This window comes from Labrus bergylta, chromosome 4 (genome assembly GCF_963930695.1).
Source record: "Labrus bergylta chromosome 4, fLabBer1.1, whole genome shotgun sequence".
In the NCBI taxonomy this organism is placed as follows: Eukaryota; Metazoa; Chordata; class Actinopteri; order Labriformes; family Labridae; genus Labrus; species Labrus bergylta.
The window spans coordinates 14,315,813-14,337,835 of NC_089198.1; the positions used below are offsets into that span (position 1 = coordinate 14,315,813).

Genomic DNA, 22,023 nt, shown 5'->3' on the forward strand with positions numbered 1-22,023 from the left:
TAGGGTCGCCTTTTAGTGGGGCATTGCACCAGGATATTCCCATTATTCCTTATATTCTTATTTAGATGCAAAATAAATAATTGACATGTGAAAATGGCACAACTTGGCATTGTCCTTTCTCCACTGATATTTATCTTCTCATCCTTGTTTATCCTTTACCTTCTCCCCCTGGTGGTGCTTAGGATCTGAATGTTTGTACTCCAACACCTTGACTGAGAGTGCTGCAGTTTCCTCTTGCAGAAAGCTTGGCCCTGATGAGTGAGATAATCAGAAAACTGTTCTGGTTTTCCTCTCTGACTCCAACAATACAAAATCCCAAGGGGGCAGATGTTGTAAGCTGCAGCTTTATTGAAATGCAGTGCGTTGAGGTCGGCAGTCAAACGACTCAGTCTGTCAAGAGCCTCATCTTCCAAACCCTGTGCAGCCCCCTGCCATTAAAAATCCCTGCAGCTTAGACAGGGTTGCATTAGCTGGTGACCCTGATTCACCCCCTCTAAACCTGTCTGTTATTCCTTGTGCATCCAAACACACCAGACTGGAAACAGATTTTGTATTGTTCCCTAGCAACAGGCCGAAGGGACAGATATCAAAGGGGAAAAAGAAGGAATGAGGGGAAAACAGCCTGAAAAACAACTCAATTACTTGGAAATGTGATGTGGGACCTTTTCAAACAATCTTATTAAAATGTATGAAAAGAGGTTTTGCTGGTGTTATAAGACATTTATTTGTGATACATTCGACTGTCCATTAACTAAATGGATAAACTGATGAATAAGAGGATGCATGGATGGATAGGTTGAGACATCATTGGATTGGTAGATGGATCGATTAATGGATGGATTGGTGGGTTAGTTGATGGATGGATGGATGGATGGATGTTTGGATGTTTGGATTGCTTGATGAGTAAACAAATGGATGGTTGGTGGGATGGACTAATGGATGGATTGATTGGAAAATAATTGTATGGATGTTTTGGTGGAAAGATGGATGGATGTCAAATTTGTGTAAACTCACAGTTGGAAGTATTAACTTGTCTTTTGTCTAATGTATTTGGGGGTTAATCAAAAGACCTTTTGCAAATACCATTGAGCAATTTCGTATTGTATTCTACACATTATATACTTAAAGCCAAAAAAGAGGCAACAGAGGTTTTCACTTTTCCTAGTTCCTCTCAATCCAAATGTCTGCTGAATGGGGGGTGCATTTCAGGATAGCGAGCTCTGCAGCAGCTTCAAGCAGGGCAGGCAGTAGCAGCAGCAGTAGCAGTATAGTTAAAAAAAAAACACTTTGTGCTTCTCTAAACTCTCTGCAAAATGACTTCCTAAAGGTTATGTGATAGGCAGGAGGTGCTGCCTGCCAATGTGACAACTGACCCCAGAAAGAGAAATGGCCACTTAATGGGGTTTCATCTTTCGTTCCTTTTATCCTCTGACTATGCATTCTTGATTAATCATTAAGGTTGTAAGGGTGTCCACTAAGACAATATTATGATACGTGCAGATAATGCACTCTGAAAGATCTTTGCATGAATAGTCCATCTTGAATAACTTCATTCCGTTCGACATTATTTGAGCTGTGAAGGATAGCTTAAGAAAAGACAAGAAGCTCGAACGGAGTCTCGAACAGATGAGGGATGTGCCTCATTATCTGATACTGGAGTCTGGCACCTTTGAAGACTTGATAGTAGGTAGAAACACAAGTGTTGAAGGGGCCGTCTGAAAAGTGCTCATATGATGATCGAGCAAGGGAGTTCTAAAGGCTTTTGTTCAACTGCTTCTTGTTTCACTTTCCTTCATATGAAACCAACCCATCTGAACTGCCTACTAACTAGAAAAACATCAGTGCCCACGAGATTGTTCCATGGATTTAATTAATGTACCTGTCAGCTTGTCAAACTGTTATTCTAACTTTTTATGCATCTTCTTTTGCCATCACGCTCCGCCGAAGCACTGAACAACGACATCTCAGTGTTTGCATTCTGTTCGGAGCCCTCAGAGGAGTAATGTGCTTATCAAGCATCATTTGCAAGAAGAGCTGCACGAGAAGATGCTGCGCTGAAAAGAAAAAGAGGATTGAACATGAAGATTGAGACTGAATACTAAAGACACGTAGCAGAGTATAGATTATATATCAACCTTGTGTGTCATATTTTCACAGATAATGGATCATTTTTAAGGTTTCAAAGGCGTCAGACAGAACACACAGATATACTCACATGAATGAGGGGGGAAAAAAATAGTAATCTTGGCCCAGGTTTCCAAGTGTGCCACATGCTGATATAACAACAATAACACAGACTGCAGTGATGAAGGGAATTGTGTCACAATATTTAATTCTCCACTCCGTTATTATTCCCTCATCTGCCTAATTAAAGGCGGCATTCTGGTAATTATCACCCCCGAGGCTTTGTGATGTATTAGACTCCTTCAAAATGATTAACTGAGTATTTAATAAGGAGTCGGGGTGACAGATAAACGCAAATTAGTTACATTGATAATCCTTGAAAACCCTCATCTGAATCAACCTTTTCCTCTGAGTTGCAATCAAATGAAAATTAATCAAAAAGCTTTAGAAATTTACAAATATTTAAGCTCTGCAGGAGCATGCAGTGTTTTTAAATAACCAAACATTAAATATCTGATTCTCCTCTCCCCCCTTCATCAGGTAAGGAGTTGGGCTCGAACAGAGACGAGACTTCTGACGTGTCCAGTAAGTGTCTGCCGTGTCGTGAAGGCTGTCCATACTGCCGGGACGACACGCCCTGTCTGGTGCAGGAGGACGGAGCTCTGCGCCTCGCTGTGGCCTCCTTCCAGGGGTTGTGCATGGTGCTGGACCTGGCCAGCATGGTGTTGGTCTACCACTTCAGGAAGAACAAGGTGAGGCTCTCAGGGACAGGGAGGTCACCTGTTGGAGGCAAAGAAAATGAGTTCAAAATAAACTCCAGAAATTAAACACATAATGACCTTAAACTTCCTCATAAGGCGTTTATCATTATAAGAATTATTAGCAAACATTTAAAAACAGTTTTAGGGTCTGCTTGGTCTCTGGAGTGTGCTCAGGACTTATCTTCTGTTTGGCAAAATGTTAACAGACTGCCTGCGTATGAAACAGAGTTTGGGGTTTGGAAGGTTGGACTTCTTCCAGGTAAAGAGGGTCTAAAACTTTAACACTGATGGAGTAATTAAAGCATATTTTCCTGTTTTAGAGGAATAACAAGCCACCCTCATTTAATCCTGATCATTTTTTGGTAAAACATGATCACCTGAAGAAGACCTATGATCAAACAGTTGTGATGAATTAAAACTTTTTGTGGCATTTGAGTAAGTTTGCGGGCCTATCTTCTTCCACAGTCCACTGATTTTGCACTGCCCTGCGTATAACTACCCCCTTTTTTCATGTTCACAGTAAACAGTAATGCAGTGCACATGAACATTTACAGGCCATGTTTGAAAATCAAACGTTCTTCATCCTCACCCATTTGTACAATATTACAAAACCAGGCCACAACCTGCAGTATTGAGGCCATAGACTTGTTTGATAAAGCTCTGCTCAGTTATCATCTTATCACCCACATCATAAACACAGCATCACATCATTCCTTGATGCTTACACAAATATTATTTAACAGAAACCCCCTTATGGTATCCTCGCAAATGCAGCAATCAGTTAACCTAAAAGTCTTCTGATACAGAAACGTCCGATGGAGCGATCATTTAAGTTTGAAATCCAGGTCTTACCTGTGAGATTGCTGACATAAAAAACACCTCATGTCAGCCTAATGTGGTAACGCACACAATCAACATAAAGCAGAGCTATTGTTTTTACCACCCTTTACCCTCTACTTTCCATTGAGTTTGTTGTGAGAAACTGTAGTTACTCATTTAGTCGATAGTGGTCAATAAAAGTCTTTGTTAGCGTGGAAGGTTTAGCCTTAGCCTCCTGTCACATTTAAATCTCTTCAATCTGCCGCAGCTTGCTCAGTAGATAAAGTTTAGAGTCTCTCCATACAAACAGGTGTCCATGTTTTTCCTGAGAAGTTTCACTGAGACGGATTTAGACTGAAAGTGAGGAATGCTGACTCTGCACATAAGACATGGCAGCATAAAAAGAGCCACGATTGAGCTGCATTATGTAAACAGTTGCATCATGCTTTAGTGAGCATGATTAAGACTAAGGACTTCAAATCAGAAAATCTGCTGCTTAGATTTGGACATTAAAAATAAAAATTCACTCTTGACTCACCAAACTTTGTGGGGGTGCAAGTGTAAGTACTGATTGCTCTTTTTTTTTTTTTTACTTGGGGGAGCATGTGGGAGTGTTTGATGAATGCCAGACTGTTACAATTTACTATAATCTACAAGGCTTTTAAAAAGGAGTCCACCTGTACAGTCCCTCTGTACGCTATCTTAAAGAGTAAATTGATGTAAAATCTGAATATTGTAGATGATTAAACATTTATATTTCCCAACACATACATTTTTTAAGAGGACACCCTCAGAAAGTTGAGCTAAATTAGAGACAATGTGTCTTATCTTTCGTTGTTTTTACTCCTTAATGCAGATTTACTTAATGATCATCCACCAAAGGAGTCCGCACAGATATAAAGCAGAAAGTTACGTCTTAATTTCGACTTTGCTAAAAGAATAAAGTGAAAGAAATATGAGCTTCTCAAAGTGTTGGATAATTACAGCCAATCCTGAGGCAGAGTTGAGCTGGATTTCTCCCCTGTGTGTTATTTATAGATAATTGTGTTGTAGCCTCAATATCTCCAGCGTTTCATCAGTTCACAAGAAATGTCCCCGGAGCGCTTCGAATTTGCATAAAAAAATCTTCCAGGAGATAATGTGGGTAATTAAATCCAACACACAAAATGCTGAAGTCACCCATATTCCTTTTACTGGGGAAAGAAATCCATAAAAAATATATATATATTTTACGTCTCTTTGTGATTGTTTTGCTAAAAACAAAAACAGCCATGCTTTAAAATTTGCATTTGCCTGCAGTGGTGAAGACGCTGCAGCTACAACTGCTCCACAATACTTTGCATAAAGTAAATGTGATGTCAGATCAGATTTACAGCAACAGGTGGAAACACCGGCCCCCTCTTTTTTATGTATCATACATTTGATTAAAAACACATGAATTACCGTTAAAAGGGACTCCAAACAATACATCCAACACATTCTCTCTGTATGATCATTTTGGTTGATTGATGTCTTTATTCTTCTATCCCTTTTTCTCATTAACAGAGCATCCGAACATCTGGTCTCATTCTCCTGGAAGCCATCTTGTTCGGGGCTTTACTGCTCTACTTCCCAGTAAGTCTTCCTCCAGATAATCATCGCCCACTTTCTACTCAGTCAGTCTGCTAGTTGTTCAGTTGTGTCTTTGTTCACTTTAATGCCTTGAGTTATCAGTCCTGATTTAGTAACTCTGATAGTTACTGGTGGTTTCAGCAAGTGTGGTTCTAAAGTGAAGGTCCCAGAACTCAAGGCACAGCAAAGACACTTTATCAGCTACACATAGTTAACATGAGAACTTCCACAATTTACACTGTTTACCTGTTCACACCGGGTTTGAACACATGGTAATTCAATCACACGTGGACAGTGCTACAGTAAGTATGTCAATTTACACCATTTGAATATACATTTTATTTTACTGAAGCATTATGCAAAGATTTGGGCAGATGACTCCCTTTCTATTCTAATGACCTGCATTTCAGATACAGCCAGAACACTCTGGATTTCTTGCTTGTACTCGTGCATGAACTGTACCGTGCCGAAGCCGGAAACGGTCTGCTGTTACTGAGCATGGAGTTTACACCTGGGCTCTAGTCTGTCCATCTGTGTTCAGCTCACCCAGGAGGTACAGTGTGTTGACATCAGGCGTAGTAGTATAGTAAGTTGTTTCTGGATCAAAAGGTTGGCGGTTTGATCCCCAGTCTATTGTCTAAACCGCCTCATGTACACCTTGCATTATCCCTGCTGGGTGATCTGATAACAAGTGAAGAGCACTTAAATATTGATGTTTGCACTTTGCATTAACAATGTGTCTCCATTGAGTGCTTGAGATCAGAACTCTTTTGCCTGCCTCACATGCAAATAAGTGCCTGTACATTTGTAAAGACCCCCTTATGAGGACAACAGGTTAATATAAAGATATAATTTGGCCATTAGAATAATTTTGTATTTATACGTTTATAATTAATAGAGTTTTTGCTTTTGAATTTTAGAATTAATTTACATTTTTTATATTTATCACGTATCGAAACATTGTGTTTATAGTAGGTCTGTGTGGTGATAAGTGCTCAGTTTTCGTGTCCTGCTGCTGCAAAGTGTTCCTGCTGTCGTAAAGCGCAGCTAATTGGCGTAAATTGCCATGTGGGTACAGGTGAATAAATATAAGAGCTTATTTTGAAACCTGCAATTCTTTTTTGAGGAATAAATCGTCTTTTTTTTTGTCACTTTAAATCTGCCTCCTTTCATCTTTGGATTACATAAAAATGTGTCTTTTGGAAAGTAGCCTACGAGTCAGAAACTTCTAGTCCTGCAAGAAGTGGCAAGAGGATTTGTGTTTGAGTTAAGTTGCCACTACACTGGTGGTGTCGGTGCTCTCACTGTTTGCCTATGGACATAGAGTGCGTTTGCTGCCAGGAATTTCCAAGATGACAATTCCTTCTGAAAGAAATCTCGGAACCAGTTGAGGAAATGGCCTTCTGTGTTGAATAAATATGTCTGTAAATAGAGCGCCCTAGCTTCAGTGGGAGTGGCCTGCGGCGCTGTGCATTCTGGGAGTTGTTGTCTTTCATCCACATGAACCAAAAAGTCGGATTTCAATCTGTTTTTAGGACACATACAGTAGGTGTGTTTTTTATCCTAGAGTTTAGGGCTATCCACTTGTTATCAGATCAGCCAGAAGGGACTCTGTCGAAGTGTCTTTTCCACTTGTGAGTGTGTGAATATATGCAAGTTAATGGGATAAGTATTGGGCACTCTATTTACAGCAATTAATGATTGAAAACGTTAGGCATTAAACCATGCTTGCTACTTCTTCAGTTACAGCAAGCTGCTGCTATAATACTACAGTCACCTCTATTGTACTGTATAATGCTTGTTATTCTTGGCTGGACAGAAACATAGAGTTGGACATCACAGTTGGTGGCATGAGTAGTACGAGCGTCTCATTGTGTGAGCGCCTTTGCGAGCCTTTCTGTTGTCTGTACAAGTGAGCAGGTCCATGTGGGTCTCTGCCAGTGTGTGTTGTTGAAGTGTGTGTGTGTTTACACTTGTGCACACAACCCACAGTGCACCTGGAGTGCTGCGTCAGAAGTCCATCTTTAGCAGGGAAACAGATGGAAGAAACCTGCGCGATGAGATCTGATGGAACCGGGGGATTCGCTCCCTTCAAATACTCGCACAGGCCGCCAACAGTGATCCAAAGCTGTCCTCAAACACAAAGCCTGGTGGCTGGATGCTCGCCATTTTTAAAAAATAATGTAGAAATCTGTTGAGAGGAAAGAGCTTCAGAGTGCACGGATGGCTCTTGGGATAAAGGGTTTTATTCTAAAGTTTCTGGAGTGTTACTATATGAAAGATATTAGCATTAGCGTGTAAAGTCTGGCTGTTGTCTTGCGGTACATAAAAGGCCCCAGGTATTGTAGGTTTGTCCTTATGTGACCAGTCATTACACTCAAATTGGATTTGATTTTGCATCCATCTATCCTCCCTCTTCCCCATTCAGCCCCAAGGATATCTCAAGTACCAATAATAGCTCTCCAAAAATACCCTGCCACTCTCTTATGTTCACACGCACTTGGATACACTCAAGCGTCTCTTCCTCCCTTTGCGCTGCTGCTTTTTTTCTGCATTTCTTTGCACCTCACCTGCCTGTCTCTACCATTTCCCCCTCTCCTTCTCCCCTCATGTTTTCCTTTCATTACCCCTCTGCGTGCTTTCCCTCCCTGCATCTCACCTTTGTGTCCCCCTCCTTTCTCGTTGTCTTAACGTTTGTTGCCGCTGCTGTTTCTTTGTTGCTGCCACCACAAGCAACCTCCTCGGCTGAGCTCGCTGCTGCAGCTGCTCCGCTTCTGGTGCTCAATGCATTTTTAAACAGTCCATCAAGTTCTAGCACAAGTTGTTTTAAAAATACATCTGCTGATTAATTGATGGTGGAGGAATGGGAGGTTGGATGCAAACCAAGAGGGCCACCTTCTCTTCAGGGCAGAATAAAAATGTGGCTTTTTATTTTAAAGTCTCCCGTGGGTTTGTTGTCCACACGGGAAGCACTGCAGAAAGGGTGTGTGAGAGTTTTTATATCGGTCTCGATGTGTGTGTGCGTGCATGTAGACAGGATGGATTATAAATTAAGTGGATTAAAACTTCATATTTTACATAACTATTTGCATGTGCATTACTGCATTTGTGTATTCATGTTTGTGGGTGTAAGAAACAGCATGGCCTACTTTTACCTGTTATTGAGGAAGAGATTCGTTCTGGTCTGTGATGCAGACCAGAGAGCTGGGAGGCTGGATGTTCGCCCAGCAGGCAAAGACATGAAGGTGCCAGGCAGGAGGCTGATCCTAACCACAAGTTAGCAGTTAGATCTGTATAGAGGCAGGAGGATGACAGAAGACACTGAACATTATTATGAACAATTTCCTCTAAAAGGCACAAATCTTACAGCTGCTCCGTAAATCTTTTTTTTTATTAACAACGAATAAAGAACACTTCATGAAAAGTGAAAGTGGGTTGCGCATTGAGGCAAACCCATAGACTTTATAAAACATGGATGTCGTCTCAGTGATGTCACCCATTGGTTACGGCAGTGGAATTTTGAAGCCCAAATATGGCGGTCACCATATTGGAAACACTGTCTGCCTGTAGGTCAACCTACAAACATGTAAAGAGGTGGATTTAAAGAGGACCTTTAGAGTCACAGCAAACAGTTTCATATCAGCCATACCTCTAGTTATGTCTATAAATAAATGTCCATGGAGATAATGATGCCCTAAAATGAAGCTGACAGAAGTGGAAATACTGAACTTATATGTAATGAAGTTGTAAGACAAACGACTCCAAGTAAAAAGTAACTTTGATCTCTTCATGCTGGATGTGTAATAAATCACTGTTTGCTCACATGTTCACCATATGATCATTATATGCTGACGATAGTTGGATCACTTCAGTTCAGTCCAGACATTTATTGTCCCTGGAAGGGAAATTTGATAGTGCTGCTTGAAAGTGCAGTCCTGATTTAAACAATATTAAAAGCATTAATTGCGCAAGGAATATACCAAATTTTGTATCTGCGGCCCTGGGCAGACTGTAACAAAGAATAATAAATTCCTCCAAGAGAGGATGGTCAGAGTTGGCCAAGATTGACTTTGCTCTCCTCACAATTTGTCTGTTTCAGATATCTGACAAGGAAAGTGCCAATTATTTTTATTGACTGTTATAGCAATACTGACAGACGACTTTTGTTGTTGTGCACTGAAAGGTTGCCATACCATGAGATAAGACAAAAGGTCAAAATGGACTCAATTAAAGATCAGTAGAATGTGTTTGTGTGGGGCTGAAGCCAGGCCCCTGTTAGGAGCTGCCCATGCACTGCACAGAAGAAAGGATTTTGGATTCACTTCTGCTTGCAAATCACTTAAAGGGGACATATTCTGAAAAATCCAATTTGCCAGTGTTTTTGAACATTTATTTCCCCTCTCCTGATCCATCCCATGGACTCCACCCCCAGCCTAGAAGAAAAAAAATGTGCGCACGTCCACCATTATTATTCTCGCTAGTGAAGGATTGATGTCTACCGGGAAATCTCAGGGGGGGGGGTCATAGCATTTAAAGAGACACACACACCAAAACGGAGCGTTCTGAGAGAGCTGGTTTATACAGGGTCACAAACCTCCTCTGGTGCTTGATTCATGTTATATTTTGACCAAAGCACAGCACAGATGTTTCATTGAGACCACAGGAGACTGTTTGAAAAGGTGGAAAAGGGGGATAATATGTCCTCTTTAAACTCTGTCCTACTGACGTTGCGTTGCACAATGGCACTAAAATTTAACTTTTCTGGGTATAGTGTACGATTACCCCTACCATTTTTGGTGAGGCTTTCTTAAAAATAGCGTAATTATGGGGTAAATACAGCCCAGTGCAAGTACTATTGCACTATATTATAATATGCTAATACACTTACTATTGACAAGTACTTGGTACATGTTACCCCTCTTTCAAAAACAAACTATCCCTCTGTGACTGAGTTTGAAAAATAGGTTTTTAGGCTTGTCAACAAAGAAATGGTTATAGCCTCCCTATTAGGACACAAATGATTGTTTTTATTACAAATTGAAAAGGCCATATGTTAACCAACAATCTTTGAAGGTGTAGGTTGTTTTTCCTTTCAACAAAACGAGTTACCTGTGTAAGTGGCCAAAGGAGCCTATTTGGGTTGTTTGTTGTTGCTCCACCCCGGAACATGAATTACACGTTTTAGCGCACGCGTCACACTCGGCTCGTCACTCACGGCGAGTAGGCCGGGGGGGCTTGAGCAGAGTTACGGTATGTGCACGGCTGATTTGTTTGTAATGGTCAATTGTTTGTTTGCTCCAAACGCGATACTAAAACAGGGTTTTATGGTTTACCATTAAGCATGAAGGTTCGAAGGTTTATGGAGATCGCTGTGTCCAAAGATGAAAGTTTTGCACCCTTGGAAAGCGGAGCGAGGTACGTGCGTAATTTGGGAAGGTGTTAATTGAATGATTTATGAATGAATTGAGGTTTGCTACTATAAGGGATTGTGCAATATTGTTGTGATTTCAGTGTTTAATGTGATGCCCTGTGTGTGAATCAGGCCTGTTGTGATGTGGATGTTATTGTTTGTGTTTGTTTAAAGTAAAATGTTGCACTGTGAAAAGTTTGTTTAGGAATTAATGAATTAATTGTAAATATTTATATATCTGTAATGAATTGAACTCACTGTTTTCTGAATGTTAATTTTGGCTTTATTTTTGTTTTTTCTAGTTTCACGGTGCTCGAAACGAAATAAATAAATTGCATCGGTCGAACTCCACGCTTCCTTATATGTTGTCTTGGTCGAGGGCTGCTACAACCTGTTTCACCTTTTCCTCGGTGTTGTGCTGTAATGAATGCACAGACACAAGACTAACGTCAGTCTCCTCATTTCAATCTTTGAGGAAAGCTGAGTTTCTTTAGGAACCATCACTGGTGAAAAGGGGGAAATAAAGCTAAGCCCTCTTATTTTGTAGATCTTTCTCTGAAAATGGAGCAATTATTTTTTGGAAGCAACTACATTTCCAAAATGATGATATAAAACAATAAAAAACTATAATAGAAAATAAAATAGAAAAAACCTTCTATTAATAGATAGCTGTCTGTCCTCCACATACTGTACCTACTAATATATCACATCCTGATCTGCAGAATGACTCACAATGGTTAGTGGATAATAAAAAAGGAAAACATTTAAATCCTGGTATTGGATATAACATGGAACTGGCTCTCGCTCTCTTATGACCAGAATACCAATGACAGACTTTGGCACTGTGAGGATTTGATGAGGATTGCAGATTGGAGCAGAAGTGCTTTGATTTCTGTGAGTCATTTTTCAAATCATGAGGAGAGTTATGTATCTTTTATACCTGAGCCGAACTAAACATTTGATGGACAGAGGCCTGTAAACAGGGCCATGTCAATTCCAGTTTAATTATTAAATGTTCTTATTTGAACAGTTCATGCGATATATGACCACGTCATTTTGAAGACTATATAATAATACAACAGATAAATGAAATATTGATGAAGAAACATGCTGCTTATGTCCCTGTAACTTCTCTTTATTACACTTTAAAGGCAGGGTTGGTCATTTGTGAAAACAAGCATGATTTTGAAAGTAGCATTCCCTTTGTGCTCCCTCAAAAGCCACGCCCCCTCACTTCTTTGTTCCTTTTTCAGAGCACATGAGTTATTAATGTCTGTCAGGACCGAAAGACAATTTCAACCAAAATCTTTAAAAGTTTATCTGGAGAAAATTACCAACCCTGCCTTTAACTGTGGTATCCTCAGACATACCTTCCTGAAAAAGTGATATGTTGTCAGATTTAATTTTTTTGTCCTTTCATTATCCTCTCTGTACACATTTTTTGTTGGAGGTAACGCAGAGTTTACACCATTATTCATGTTCCCAATTAGGTTTTCTTACAGACAGACTGCTCCTGCCTCGGGGTTGGCTTCTTGTTTACTTTGCTACAGATGTTGTGCTTCTTCTCTGAGAAAAAAGAGGTTACAGGTGCTGTTGTTACTGAAGCTTAATTACTCTGGATAGCTGCTGTCTCTTTAATGCCAAGGCAGCATAGAGAGGGGATACATCACAGGCTGCGCTCCTCAGGGAAGCGCTTATATTGCATCTGTAATCCATCCGCCCATTAACAACACCTACATCCTGTCAGTGCGGAGGGGTGAGAGAGGCTAACACAGCTCGTATTAGGTGAGAACACATCACAAGTCAGTCACAAGGTTAATGTATAGACTTGATATGATAATCATCCTTTAAATAAATATGTAAAAACATATCAAATGTAAAAACATATATATATATAAATCATCATGCCTTATTATGACATAAAATCATGTGTAGAGCAACAACTGACGTAAACAACTGTATGCAAAGATTAATGATGCGTCGCCTCCTTGTCCTAGTGTACAAAGGGAAGCCAAAATATCCCCTGTGCTGATGTATTGCATTACTGATGTTGTTTCAGACAATGAACCGAACAATGTTTTTAGTGCATTCAACTGAGTTCATCTGCAGCTATAAAATAATTGCAACTGAATGTGTTGCGAAGATTTTTGGTCATTATTGACAATAACACCTTGGGAAAAACTCCTTCAATACAAAGACTCAATTACTTTTTCAGCCTAAAAGAAAAAGGGTTCTCATCAAGACTGGAAGATCAATATATAAATACTGAAGGACGTGAGCTGCAAATCATCCAGAGACATTTATTATGTTTGTTGAAATTAAGAATCAAATTTTCTTTTACTTAAAAAGAAAAACCCTGAAATTTCAGATACAAGGGAATTAATCAAAATCGAGAAAACCAACAATTACAACAGAATAAGAATTAAGAATAAGTATTATGGGACTACTTCTGTACCTGAAGGTGTTAGCAGTTGATTAAAAAAAAGTGATGTGTGTACCACACACACGCGCGCACACAAAAAAGCCTGCAGATATCACTGATTCAATTTCCAGATAAAAAGTGATGGAAGAAAACTAGAAATATGTACTGTTATTTAATAAAGATATGTGGTAAAACACACTTGTCAATAAAGTGTCAGAGCACTGAACTAATAAATCAAAGTGTATAGGTGGGTTGTTGTACCATGTTAAAGTAAGATAAGATAATACTTTATTGATCTCTAGAGGGGAAATTCGGGCCAAAGCAGGAGCAAAATAATTGAATGAGTAAACTAACATAGTTTAGCACAGCAGCAGAGTCTCTATCCTAAAGGGAAATAAGATCCTGTTATGTTTGTTATAAGTCATCTAATAACGATAACAGCAAAAAGCCGTCGATTAAATTAAATATGCTACAGCATGCTGCCAGATACACACCAACAGTCTGTAGTTTGGGAAGGTCCAGAGCATGATAAGTTATGTAGTGTTGTAAAACCTGCAGGAAACTTGCCTTTACCCCACCTGCAAGCCTTTTCTGAGGGTACATTTAATACAGAAGTGCTGGAAAACAATGCATGAAGTAATAGGAGCTACCAATCATGCACAGGCCTTGAGCAGGTAATAAGCTGGGGACATCACATGGAAGCATAAGCGACGGATCCAAGCTTCTCTGCAGCATTTATTTACAGTCTTCATTAATTGAATTCCATGTGAGGCACTAAAGTTGGGGTTAACCTGACGGTTTGACTTGTGGATGAGTCGGCCGATGATTTGTGCTGATGTACACCCTACGCTCACTGCTCGTAGGAGGGTGGAAGGCTAATCACGTTTGTACTAAGCTCCAGTTTTCCTCCATACTACGTCTTCGGATTAACGCCTACAGGCATGCATGTTAAGATTTATAAGAGGACTCAGTTGAAGCACTTACATGTGGAACAAATCAGTTGAGGCTTTATCGACAGTAAAAAAAAAAATGAGATCCTGTGTGGTTGATGGAAATTTATGCAGAGTAAATTCTAACAGCAGGACGAGTCTGACTCAGGAAGGAGTCAGGCATTAACACCATGGAGGGCGTCTATCCATCAGTTGAGTGAATCAGACTTTCTTTGCTCCAGTAGAAACAAGCACAGAGTTGCTGTGCTGGATCTTCAGAGCAGAGTGTGGAACTAAGCTTCACTCGGGTCAGTGGAGACATGACATGTGGCTTCCTCATGAGATGCACTCCAGTGAAATGAAACAAAGTAGGAACAAAAAATGCTAATGGATGCTTTGATTTAACAGTTTCGGGGGAAAACGAACATCAAGCCAAGCTGGAGATTCTCAGCTTTGTTACGAATCTAAAATGGCATTCTGGACTGCACATGTGCACACAGTCACGTGCATTCACTAACACATGTTTATTCACATTAACCAGGAGCGATTCCAGGGGGTGGCCTGGGTTGGCATGCCACCTGCCCCCTGAAATCTAACCTTAAGTGTCACCCCATTTAGTGTGACTAGCCTTCTGCCCGGTCAGGTGCACCACTTGTTTTAACCAACCTGAGTTTTGATGCAACAGACTGTTAGTAGCTTTCGTGGCATTTTAATCTCTGTTTACAGATTGTGCACCCACAAAAAAAAAAAAATGGGCTGAATCTGCGGGCGTGGAACCAAATTCGGCATCGTAGGTGCTCTGGGTTTCTGTTTGTTGTCCATGTAGTATCACACCATGCGTTTCTGCAGGCACTGACGATACACAAGAAAACATTCCTGCCCTGAAACAAATCTTACAAATTTGCCTGTTACATGTCTTGTATCTTTGTTCTCCATTCTGTAAGCAAAGTATTAGTGAAAATTCCTAACCGCTGATTTACACCTGTAGGCTGAAAAAGATGGCGGTTTTGAAGTTTCGATATTTTTTCATGAAAATGCTCAACATTTTTGAAGCCAAAAATTTTCGACACATTCCTGGGGGCATTTATCGTTAATACCTCTTTCTAAGTCTTTCAAGACTAGAGCAAGATTTATAGTTTAATATTTTCCCCTTCTGTGCTATTTTTTAAATAAATAACATGTACACAAGAATTGAATGACTTTATACTTCCAAAATGTTTAGGAAGGAAAGGTCAATGTGTATGATTTTGTATTTGTTTGTGTGCATGCTACTACATGCCTCCCCTGTGTATGACAGCGCCCCCCTAGATAAAAAAAAAAAAGTCTGGACAATCCCCTGATAACAAAATCCAAATCAAACTGTGATGCAGTCATCACACATGAATAGCTTTTATACAGAATATCACCAGTGAGATATCATCTAACAGTTCAAACCCTCATATCTTCTGTGTTTGTGCGGCTGACATATGAGCAACGTGCAGTTCGAGATGTCAGAGGGAGCTCTGGAGGTGTGAAAAGAATCTACAAGGTCAAATCTGCCTCCAGTTTCTCACACGCTGCAGATCTACTTCATTTTCATTTCTGGTTCTCTCTGTGTTCATATAAGAAGAAGAGCACAGGAGAGGAAGTGATTCACCGAGCAACATGTGTGAGTCATTCAGAACACTTAAGCTGTTGTATCACTCTGCAGGTGATGATCCTGTACTTCCATCCAAGCGTGTTTCGATGCATCCTCCTGAGGTGGGTCCGCCTGCTGGGATTCGCCATCATGTACGGCACCGTCGTCCTCAAGCTCTACAGGTACTGTTACGAAACTTAACTGTCACTAAAGCAAAGATTCAAAAGTGTGATAATGATCATTTGGGTGAGGAGATAACTTAGTTCCTTATCCCTTCCACATGATGATTTGTTTTGCCAAAGTGGAAAACTAAAGTGGTGGAAAAAAATCTAAAAATAGACAATTCTCTCCTCTCCCCGTTTTCTTCTCCACTCCTCTCCTCTTCTTCTTTATCGCTCTTCTTTTCCTCTCCTGATTCCCTTAACTGTATTCGTTGTTCTTCTTCTCCTCTCTTCCTATCTCCAGTTTTCTCCTTGTCTGTTCTCCTTAAAGGGATACTTCACTCGTTGAAACATGACTCTGTATTGACATTGGGTCATGTAGTAGAAATGTGAAATACATTTTGAAGTTGGTGCCTTCTTGATGGAGAAAAGGCAGAAAGTGTCTTTTTGGCTCATGTGGATGAAAGACACCAACTCCCAGAATGCACAGCACCGCAGGGCACTCCCACTAAGGTCCTCTATTTACAGACATTTACGACAACACAGTCGGCCGTTTATTCAACTGTTTCCGATTTCTTCCAGAAGGAATTGGCAAACAGTGAGAGCACCGACACCACCAGTCCGCCCCAGCGTGACCCGCCCCCCCCCCCATCTTATCAACCAGCATACTTTATGTGAACAGGCTCAATGACAACAAAATAAGAGAATAAAGAGACGGAGACAGAGCAGCAAATAATGAGAGATAGGTGAACAATGCACCACACTGATATCTAAAATAAGTTTTTGATGTTGTAAGTGCAGTAAACTAATGATTGCAGTTCTTCACTATAGCAGTTCTTGAAGGTACACACATCACAAAGTTTTATAGTTTTATGCTATAGTTCCTCTCCTTTCCTTTCCTCTCCTCTCCTCTTCTCTCCTCTCTTCTAGGTTATTAACTTGCACTATGAGTGAGTCTTTCTCACTTTCAATAGCTCAGCTCCCTCTCAATTTACACAGACAAATGACTCTCTCTCTCTCTCTCTCTCTCTCTCTCACACACACACACACACACACACTTACAACTATTACTAATGAGCACATTTGAATTTCACATCAGGTCCGCTCCCTGTGTGTCTGCTTGCTCAAGTATCTATTCAGACCCACACTCACTTTCTGCTCTCCAGTGTTGCTGAGATGGGAGTAGGGGGTCAGAGGTCCACAGGAGTCTTCCCTTAGCAGGATTATCAATTAGATTTTTTACTGTGCCGAGTGGGTGTGAAGTGAGACCGGCGGGGAGAGCTCTTACAGCCCACTCCCCCTGAATATGCAAAGATCAAATCGATTAGTCACAGACTGGTCTGAAGAGGGCAGAGGAGCACAGAGAGGAGTCGATGGTGATTTTGGAGTAGTTGATGTATTTGTCCACATGTAGATCTCGATACCAAACATTGAATCCTTTATAAAACATAGGCTTTAAGTGTACTCCTTTTTTTTTTTTCTTTTTTTTTTGCTCAGTCGGTTGAGCAGGGGCCTCGTATATATGGAGGCTTCAGTACTCGGCTTATCTGCGGCAGGTTTTGACTCCCAGCCCCGACTCTTTTATGGATGTCTACCTCACATTTCCTCTCTCTTGTTAGCTGTCCTATTAATAAAGGTAAAATATGCAAAAAGGAGCCAGACTGCATTAAACCAGATATAGAACTGACCCCACCTCTCACTTAGGATGTTACCACTTTTTCCTGGCTGCTACTGATTATAGACTTAAGTATTGGCCAGTACAAAACAACCATCAGATATTAGTGCAATGCTGTTGTAAAATAAAATACATAAAAGGTGGAAAAACACTGATTTGTGTATTTTTTAAATTGTTGACCAACAACAGAATGAAACAGTTGTTTTCTGCTGTTTTCATTGTCACATCATATTTTACCTGTAACCACTTGATTTTTTGGGACTAATTGGTTATGTGTTGGATTAGTGAATTGTGGACATACTCACTGACAGCTGACATGGCATTTTAGACAGTATCTGAGGAAAACTTTACATATAATTTGATTTATTAAATAAATAAGTACACACTTTCCTCACAAGTTCTAACCCTCAATTACTAGTTTCATGTTTTTGTCAGTCCATCATGATTTTAGTAAATAATGAACTGTTTAGAGTAAAAATTGCATTAAAGATGTGTATGCTTTAGGGTGTGGCTAATATGTGAATGACAAGTTGCTACCAAATGGAAAACCTGTCGACTACCGAATAGACCTAACAATGCCTATCTGTCCAAAACTGAAGAAAGATAGTGACCGCCGTAATGCAGATCTCTGGGGTTCAGAAATAAATGGTTGATGTTAATGTAGTTAGGTCTACTTCTTATTACTTATTGAGCAGATTTTGCTTCATAACTTATTCTGGCTGATGTGCTTCATTCCCTTTAAAAGAGGCTTATGGGTGCAATAAGGATAGTGAATATTGTGCAGCTCATAGATGAAGCAGCTTTGCATGCATTTAGACATAGATGTTTGCACATTTCTTCCTTTAGTTCTAAAATGAACTTCCACAAGAAAATTAATTGAAGTCAATTGTCCTGTTCAGTTTTGGGGGAAATGAGTTTCCTTGTTCTTCCTGCAGACATACTTCTGCCCTCTGTTTTATGTCTCCTGTCAGCTCAGGAGAAATTACAACATGAATTATACTGCTCATGCTTACCTACCAAACAAATTAATTTTAATTAAAGTGGGCATGAGCAACAGCTGGAGGTGTGAGCTGTCAATCACAGGAGGAGAATCTGTTATTTATACTTCCCTACACTGCTCATTATGCAGTCCCTCATACAGGCTTCTGTTGTTCTCTCTCAGGGTGTTAAAGGTGTTCCTATCCCGCACGGCTCAGAGGACGCCTTACATGACCAGCTGGCGGGTGCTGCGGCTGCTCCTGGTTATCCTGCTGGTTGTTCTTTGGTTCTTGGTGGCCTGGACCTCCGCTGTGTGCCAGAACCCAGAGCTGAGCCGGGAACTGATTGCTGCAGGCCTGACCCCCGAGGGTCTGCAGTTCAGCATGTGTCTGCTGGACCGCTGGGACTACATGATGGCTGTCGGTAAGTGTGTGTTTATGTGTGGTGTGTTTGTATTTTCTGTATGACCCCATGAGGAGTGACAGGACAAGTGAGGAAACGGTGGTCCTCCTGACACCTCACTGTGTGGAGCTTATTGGCTTGAAGGTCAGGTCAAAGCTATTTCTGGTGAGGTTGAAGACTTAGTTTACTTTAGTCATTATTAAACATTATTCAGGGAAGTATTTCATTCAGTATTTCTCTCTGATCATTATTGCTGTAAATTCTAGAAATGGGTTGATTTCCAGTTTCTAAGTATATTTTTTCTTAACTTCTTTTCTGACTTTATTTTGTAAATACAAACTACTTTGAAAAACACAGTTATTTATTGAACACAAATAAATTCAGAATTGATGAGATGAGCTAGGCCGACTTACATAAACACAGCTATACATCTTTCCACACAGAAAGTAATGATGTTGTTGTGCTCTTTAAGAGTTTTCCTCTGGGGAATGATGACAACAAGATAGCATTAACCTTCCTAGGGGCACACACACACACACACACACACACACACACACACACACACTCTTTATCTAAATGGTAGTTTACTTTTCAATAGAATTTCTCTAATTTCAGGTGATTAAAAACAGTAGTGCTTTATTAATGGTATATGGGTGGTAGCCAAAAAACCTTTAGTGGTTACTGCTTAGGAAATTACTAAGAACTTGACCTCACACAAGAAATATTCAGGAGACCCAAATGTCTTAAGTTGAAGAAAGTTTATACATACAAGAATACTCCTGAAGAGAGATGGAGTAAATGGACATGTCTGATGGTGTGTCCCTGCTATGCCAATTCTGCCAGACTCTTACAAATGCTTTGCATTTCTAGAAAATACATTATTAACGTCAGGGTCATATTGACCCACCAGAACTAGTCTGTGATGTCTAGGACAATTTAGAGCAGACACTAAGTCTACCAAACAACATTACAGATAAAGGGGAAGACCCTTGGCATGTGGTTACTTTGTGGTTACCTAGTGGTTTCCTAGTGGTTACCTAGTGGTTACTTAGTGGTTACTTAGTGGTTACCTAGTGGTTACTTAGTGGTTACTTAGTGGTTACCTAGTGGTTACTTTGTGGTTACTTAGTGGTTTCCTAGTGGTTACCTAGTGGTTACTTAGTGGTTACTTAGTGGTTACTTAGTGGTTACCTAGTGGTAACCACTAGGTAACCACTAAGTAACCACTAGGTAACTTAGTGGTTACCTAGTGGTTACCTAGTGGTTACTTAGTGGTTACCTAGTGGCTACTTAGTGGTTACCTAGTGGCTACTTCGTGGTTACTTAGTGGCTACTTAGTGGTTACTCAGTGGTTATTTAGTGGTTACTTAATGGTTACTCAGTGGTTATTTAGTGGTTACTCAATGATTATTTAGTGGTAACTTAGTGGTTACCTAGTGGTTACTTAGCGGTTACTTAGCGGTTACTTAGTGGTTACTAAGTGGTTACTTAGTGGTTACTTAGTGGTTACTTAGTGGTTATCTAGTAGTTACTTAGTGGTGACCTAGTGGTTACTTAGTGGTTACTTAGTGATTATCTAGTAGTTACTTAGTGGTTACTTAGTGGTTCCCTAATGGTGACCTAGTGGTTACTCAGTGGTTACTCAGTGGTTACTCAGTGGTTACTCAGTGGTTACTTAGTGGTTACCTAGTGGTTACCTAGTGGTTACTTAGTGGTTACTCAGTGGTTACTTAGTGGTTACCTAGTGGTTACTTAGTGGTTACTTAGTGGTTACCTAGTGGCTACTTAGTGGTTACTTAGTGGTTACCTAGTGGTTACCTAGTGGTTACTTAGTGGTTACCTAGTGGCTACTTAGTGGTTACCTAGTGGCTACTTCGTGGTTACTTAGTGGTTACCTAGTGGCTACTTAGTGGTTACCTAGTGGCTACTTCGTGGTTACTTAGTGGTTACTCAGTGGTTATTTAGTGGTTACTCAGTGGTTACTTAGTGGTTACTCAGTGGTTATTTAGTGGTAACTTAGTGGTTACTTAGCGGTTACTTAGCGGTTACTTAGCGGTTACTTAGTGGTTATCTAGTAGTTACTTAGTGGTGACCTAGTGGTTACTTAGTGGTGACCTAGTGGTTACTTAGTGGTTACCTAGTGGTTATCTAGTAGTTACTTAGTGGTTACTTAGTGGTTCCCTAGTGGTGACCTAGTGGTGACCTAGTGGTTACCTAGTGGTTACCTAGTGGTTACTTAGTGGTTACTCAGTGGTTACTTAGTGGTTACCTAGTGGCTACTTAGTTGTTACTTAGTGGTGACCTAGTGGTTACTTAGTGGTTACCTAGTGGTGATCTAGTAGTTACTTAGTGGTTACTTAGTGGTGACCTAGTGGTGACATAGCGGTTACCTAGTGGTTACTTAGTGGTTACTCAGTGGTTACTTAGTGGTTACCTAGTGGCTACTTAGTGGTTACTTAGTGGTTACCTAGTGGCTACTTAGTGGTTACTTAGTGGTTACTCAGTGGTTATTTAGTGGTAACTTAGTGGTTACCTAGTGGTTACTTAGTGGTTACCTAGTGGCTACTTAGTGGTTACTTAGTGGTTACTCAGTGGTTATTTAGTGGTAACTTAGTGGTTACCTAGTGGTTACTTAGCGGTTATTTAGCGGTTACTTAGTGGTTACTTAGTGGTTACTTAGTGGTTACTTAGTGGTTATCTAGTAGTTACTTAGTGGTGACCTTGTGGTTACTTAGTGGTTACTTAGTGATTATCTAGTAGTTACTTAGTGGTTACTTAGTGGTTCCCTAGTGGTGACCTAGTGGTTACCTAGTGGTTACTCAGTGGTTACTCAGTGGTTACTCAGTGGTTACCTAGTGGTTACCTAGTGGTTACTTAGTGGTTACTCAGTGGTTACCTAGTGGTTACCTAGTGGTTACTTAGTGGTTACTCAGTGGTTACTTAGTGGTGACCTAGTGGTTACTTAGTGGTAACTTAGTGGTTACCTAGTTGTTACTTTGTGGTAACTTAGTGGTTACTTAGTGGTTACTTAGTGGTAACTAAGTGGTTACCTAGTTGTTACTTAGTGGTTACTTAGTGGTAACTAAGTGGTTACCTAGTTGTTACTTAGTGGT

At 40.3% G+C, this 22,023-nt stretch overlaps 1 protein-coding gene across 1 annotated transcript in view; it reads left to right on the forward strand.

Annotated features, from left to right (window-relative positions):
- Window positions 1-22,023, forward strand: part of gpr158b (G protein-coupled receptor 158b) — an 85,405-nt gene that overhangs the window by 38,212 nt on the left and 25,170 nt on the right. Inside the window, exons 4-7 of the mRNA XM_020649194.3 lie at window positions 2,665-2,876; window positions 5,250-5,318; window positions 15,767-15,876; window positions 18,693-18,931. Coding sequence (XP_020504850.2) covers window positions 2,665-2,876; window positions 5,250-5,318; window positions 15,767-15,876; window positions 18,693-18,931 — 630 coding nt within the window. The remainder of the gene's footprint in view (window positions 1-2,664; window positions 2,877-5,249; window positions 5,319-15,766; window positions 15,877-18,692; window positions 18,932-22,023) is intronic.